The following is a 6,275-nucleotide window of genomic DNA, read 5'->3' on the forward strand; positions in this document are numbered from 1 at the left end:
CAGTACAGTAGTTTGTAGGATTGTGAATAAGCACTTATTATCGGGTCCCCTATGCCAAATTATGTTATAGGAAATTCAGCTGCTTAATTATATTATAACGGATTGTATATTTAACAGTGCCCTAATATGCATATAACGTATACCCATCTATGTTGCCTTGTCAGTCAATCTGTACACAACACTAAAATGATGGAAGTTACAATCAGTCAAAATACAGGCCTCTTAAAAGGAGAGGTAATGGATGGGGTTAATAATGTACGCACTGTCTAAAGAAGATGATTTGACCTTTTTTGTCTTGGCTGGTTATTTGTCTCTCATCAAATTTTGACCCTCTGGGGCCCCTTTACGTACACCCAGAACGTACATAGGCAGGATTATATCCGCATGTAGCCCTCTCCCGTTTTGTCCTTTGTTTGATTTTTTTTGACCCCCGCGGAGCTTTCAAGAATGCATCGTATTATATATGTCATGTAACCCCATGGGGCACCCGCAGATGCATTGACGGGTATTCATTATTCTTGTTTAGGCACAAACAATAAATGAGCACTGGGCGGCAAATTCGTACGTTTTAAGATCATCAACTAGTAGACCATAAATAAGATCCACCAGATAGTGGCAAACAGCATGGTGTATCCGTTCTAGACTGGAATAATAGAAAAAGAAACTCCACCTAATATTAACTAGGAACTACAAAATATAGATCTTAAAGCACTATTGACATACCACCCGCTTCATACAGTCACTTCAATAATTGCCTTGAAATCATTTTACTCGTCAAAAAAGAAGTTCATATAGTTTATCAGTATGACAACAATAATTGAAAGGGACGTTGATGAGAATGATTTTCAATCGTTTATTAATCAAGAAGATTTTATTTCTTTGTTATATCAATCAAAAGAAACCGCTGGAAATGAAGCTTCCACAGACGACAGGAAAAATGTGAAAAAGGCGAAGAAAACTCAGAAACGGTTGCATTTACTTACTTGTTGCCTCAACATCCTAAATTGGCCGGTTGAAGAAAACATTACAAATCATTATCCCGTATTTGTAGAATTTCATGATACAAAACATTGGTATAATACTCGCCATAGGAGTACTGTTCATGGTAGAGCTACAGAAGATGACACTACGTATACTTCATCGTCTACATACCTCACTGTTCATTTAAATGATCTAACTTTGTTTAAAATAAATATAACAAAAAGTGAAAATATTCATAATGATTCAGTTCTTTACTATGAAATAGTTAAATTTTTAATTAACTCTACAGTAGTACAAGCCTTTCGAAATGATGAAAAGGAATTACTTAAAAGAAAAGTGCTCAAATCTAAACGCAAAGAATATAAAGAATGGTGTATGGCAATATCATCAATTAGATCAGGCTTAAAAGTTTCAAGATCAGCCTATAATAGCAATCTTCAATATACTTCATCTCTTTCTATTTCAAAAGGTGATACAACTAGGTTATATATTAATATTGACCTAATGATAGTAGAAAATTCATTTAATAACTTTACGGAAGAAGTGAATCGAATTTTAGACCTTATAATTTGCAATAAGAATCAGCACAAGAATAATAACGACGACTTTTTGCATATAAAATCTAACTTCATCCAACATCAATTTGAAAACCAAATGGCTTCGTATACTAAATCAAGGTTATCTTTGATTGAGAAAGAATCATTCGTCAAAGTGCCGGAATTAAATCTCAATCTATTTCCCTTTCAGAAAAAAAGTGTTGAATGGATATTACGAAAGGAAGGGGTATGGTATGCAAATAGAAATATTATAGAACAGGAATATTCACAAATGGTAGGTGATTTTCTTAAAGAGAATGGTATAAGCAGGAAAAAGGAACTTTCCCTTATATGCGAGAAAATCAATAAATTTTTGAATGAAGATGTCGCATTAGGTTACGAAGTTATGGAACTTAAACTATCATTAGAGGATGGTACTAGTGAAGATTCTATATATTTCTGGAATAAGTTTACAAGTTTCATTTTGCCTTTAAATGATGCTATAAAAGTTTATAATGATTTCTTTGCTAACAAGGACAATGATCCATTACCAAGAGCCCAGGGGATATTGTGTGAAGAAATGGGGTTAGGTAAGACAATAGAGATATTATCTTTGATTCTTTTAAATAAACGAAATCTCCCTCATCCACATATTGACCATGCTCGCACCTATTTCATTAATGACGATAATAAGAAAATCAGAAGATCTAATACAACTTTAATTATTTGTCCGCGCACCATCAAGCATCAATGGATATCAGAAATTCAGAAGCATACACCATCGCTGAAGGTGGTAATTTATGCTGGACATGGACACAACGATACGGATGATCAAACTGAAATGATATTAGACATTGTTGATGAATTATGCGACGCTGATATAGTGATAACGACATATCATGTTGTATCACACGAAATTCACTATGCTAGATACAATGCATTGAAGCGGCCTCGAAGATCAAATAATACTAGCAAGAAATTTGATTACACTTCACCATTAACGTTAATTGAATTTTTCAGGATCATTTTAGATGAAGTTCAGATGCTGAAAAATGACAGTAGCAATGCGGCTGAATGTACTAGTTTATTAAATAGAGTTCATACGTGGGGAGTTTCAGGAACACCAATTACTAAGGTATGGGATTTCCAAACGGTGTTATCTTATCTTAAATTTAGACCATTTTGCAATATGCCTAGAATTGTTTCACTAATTGACAAAACCTACAAATATGGCGACCCTAATGACCTGTTGATTAGTGGCATCAAATTTTCATTGCAAGATTTAATGGACGTCTTTAAAAAGATGGATATATGTATCAGACATTCAAGGAAGGACTTAGAATCTGAAATTCATATTCCAAAACAGCATAATATACTTATTCCACTAGAATTTTCTCCGATTGAATGGGATAATTATATGGAGAAGTGGAGAACATTTTTGATGAGATCTGGATTTGATTCGAATGGAGACGGATGTCCATTATTAACTAATGTTGAATTAAATCAATGGCTTCAAGAATTAAGAAATATTTGCTCTAATGCAACAATGCATGTTCGACATTTTGTTTACAAATCGCATAATAGACATAATAAGTCATCATCGGTAGATACTTTACCTGAAAAAGTCTATAACATTGATTATGTTTTATTGACGATGATAGTGGAGGCGGAAACTAAATTATATTCATTGTATAGAGAAATGTATCAAATTCAAATCAGAGCAGCTCAGGTTGAGATGGAAATCGATTTGGATCTTGGCTCTCCTATCAACAATTTAAAGAAGATTATACGGGAGATAGAGTCTGATATTAAATTAAAGTTTAGAGTTGACGATCCATTCAACGTTACTAAATATTTAGTAGAAACGGTGCCCTCAAAAGATATTAGTAAAAAAAACGGTTCGTTTGATGATGATATGCAAACTCAAATACTTAATTTGAAAAGAGGGAGACTAAGATCTTTTATTGATTTACTACATCAATCTTATTTCTTTCTTGGAACAGCTTATTACCATCTTGGTTCTAAACGCTTGGAGGAGATAGACGAAGAAAACGAAAAATTGCAATTATTAGGCGGTGATGAACCAAAAATTGAATACACTGACAAATTCAGTAAGGAAGAACTTAAGGAAATTGAACTACTACAGAATAAAGAAAGGGAAATGTATGATAATGCAAGTTCATTAAGAGAACAATTGTTATTGAGTAGGACTGATAAAGTTACTCCCTTGATAGTCAGCATCAAAAGATTATTTTCTGACAATATAAAGCTAACTACTTTAGAAAAAATCGACTTTGATGACAAGAATGATTACTCTTCTAGTATTACGGTAAGTAATTGCTTTAAATCGTTGTGTGCGATAATTAAAGTTCTAGAAGAACAAAGAATCCAATTTAAAGAGATGATGGGTACGTTACTAGAGTTAGCTTACGAACCAGTAATGACCCAACGACATAACGATAGAGAGGAGCTCACGGATGCGGAAAAAGAATTGTTTGCACTAACTGTTGAGAAGCAGCATAAAATGAGTAGTATTCTTGACGTTTTAGATGTTTTATTGACAAATAGAGACTCCGTGATGTCCAGTCAAGCAGAAATCAAAGCTGATCTTAAATCTCTCTTATCAAGGGAGGGACTTTCTGAATCTCATCAAGATTTAATTAAAGTGTTAAAATTATATGAAGGTATTCCAATAACTTTTATTTTTGACGATTTAAAAAACTCAAAAGTCGTGAATAATTTAACCAAGAATTTAAACAAAGAAAGAGGTGATTTTGCCGACCATTTGTTACGTTTTGAAGAAATGATACCAAAAAGGAAGCAAGAAATTAAGAGACTGAAAGACTCATTGAAAAAAATCAATTCTATATTCAATGCTAAAGTGGAATATTATAAATATTTACAGAGGTTATCGAATGAAGTTATTTCATTACATGAGCAAGATCCAAATATTGTTGGAAAAATCAGAGAGTCAATGAAATCCAATGTAATTGAAAATACTATCAGTACGACTGAAACAAGAATAAAATATTTGACAAGTTTAAATACTATCAAGGATTCAATTGGGCAAAATAAGGAATTCCAATGCACGATATGTCTAGATGCAATCACAAAGGGTTGTATGTTAAAATGTGGTCATTTCTTCTGCGAAGATTGTATCTACGATTGGTTACAGACAAGGACTATATGCCCAATCTGTAAACACAAGGCGTCATTGGATGGGAACTACAATTTTACATTTAAGAATGGCCCTTTGAAAACCGATGCAAATAAACAAATGAATGAAAAAGAAAACGAAACCAAGAAAGAACAGCCTGAGACTTCGCCAGATTTGAAGAGTACAAATAATACTTTCAAAGAAAAGAAAACAGTTTTAGGGGAGAAGTATCAGGAATTTCCTGATATCGAATCAGTAAATAAAATACACTTAAGGGAGAGCTACGGCTCAAAGTTAGATTGCGTATTGAGGTTAATCTTATTTTTGAAATTGAAAAATGAATCTGAAGAGGTTGGTCCACCTCAGATACTGGTGTATACTCAGTCACCAGCTCTTCTTATTTATCTTGGAGATGTTTTACATGCTAATAGAATAAAGTACACGATTTACAAGCCTTCGAATTTAACACGATTCAAAGAAGATCCTTCCATTACATGTTTATTGATGGATGTCAAAGCTGCAAGTGCCGGTTTGAACTTATTGAATGCGAAACACATTTTTCTATTAGATCCTATTATAAATCGTGGTGAAGAATTACAAGCTATGAGTAGAAATAACCGGATTGGTCAATCAGACGAAACCTATGTGTGGAATTTTATGATCAGGAACTCCGTAGAGGAGAACATTTTTAGATATAAACGCTTCTTAGAAGAGTGTCGAGAAAAAGAAGAGTTTGTAAATGAAAGTACAGATGACGAAGAAAGCAAATTTGATATTGCAGATTATAAAGACGAAATGGTTTCTGATGAACATCTTTGGAATTGTTTCTTCTTTAAGGAAAGGGAAGATCTTTTCAGTAGCGACGAGTTTAAGCGTATCATTTATAACTAAGATGACAAGTACGACTAGAATTTTTTGTGAGTTCACCAGAATATATGCAAGTCCTCAACGCCTAAAATGTTACTGCCAACTTCAGTAATTACAGGGTTGTATACCCCCGACATTCTTGTTTTATATCGTTAAGAAAAAAACAAACACTATGAATTTTTTGTGAAAATGGAGTCTTATTTATTTCTAATCCTTTTCTTTTTATTCCAAAAAAAAGAATGATTTCGCCCAGGATCGAACTGGGGACGTTCTGCGTGTTAAGCAGATGCCATAACCGACTAGACCACGAAACCATATTTTCTTAGTTTTTTGAAAGATATTTGATCATGATAACGATGTATTAGTATTACCTCCAGGTGTCACAAAGAGGTATGTTTATTTTATTATTGTTTGAGTAATTACTGTCACGAAATTATGTGTCGTTATCAGTTAAGTGAGTTAAGAATTATTTTGAAGTTATGAGGTTCGAAGTAATGGCTCGACCTACGTTATGCACCATACATGTTTGTAGCTGTATAACGTCTATTGAATTATAATTGAATATACTGTGTTGAACTAAGTCGAATGCCGTACAATTGTTATCTTATTATTATTAAGATTGTTTTTGATTGCAGCCACGTCTACAGTTTCGGCCGGCCATGCGTACAGGAGTTATGTATTGGGTCGGTTAAGTGTATGGTTTTGTGAGTGTTTACTCAGGCGTTCTGGATTAG

The 6,275-nt window shown here is 33.4% G+C and overlaps 1 protein-coding gene and 1 non-coding gene across 2 annotated transcripts; one reads left to right on the plus strand and one right to left on the minus strand.

Moving 5' to 3' along the window:
- Nucleotides 1–804: 804 nt before the first annotated feature.
- On the plus strand, nucleotides 805–5,565 carry IRC20 (E3 ubiquitin-protein ligase IRC20; the record flags this gene model as incomplete). Its single annotated transcript, XM_003980130.1, has 1 exon — nucleotides 805–5,565. One exon carries the CDS (start codon nucleotides 805–807, stop codon nucleotides 5,563–5,565), a length of 4,761 nt encoding a protein of 1,586 aa, XP_003980179.1.
- A 216-nt stretch (nucleotides 5,566–5,781) lies between these two features.
- Nucleotides 5,782–5,855, minus strand: NDAI0Gtrna10V. The gene has a single exon. It is a non-coding gene; the product is annotated as a tRNA-Val (tRNA).
- Between the last annotated feature and the right edge of the window lie 420 nt (nucleotides 5,856–6,275).

Source organism: Naumovozyma dairenensis, chromosome 7 (genome assembly GCF_000227115.2).
Source record: "Naumovozyma dairenensis CBS 421 chromosome 7, complete genome".
NCBI classification, from domain to species: domain Eukaryota; kingdom Fungi; phylum Ascomycota; class Saccharomycetes; order Saccharomycetales; family Saccharomycetaceae; genus Naumovozyma; species Naumovozyma dairenensis.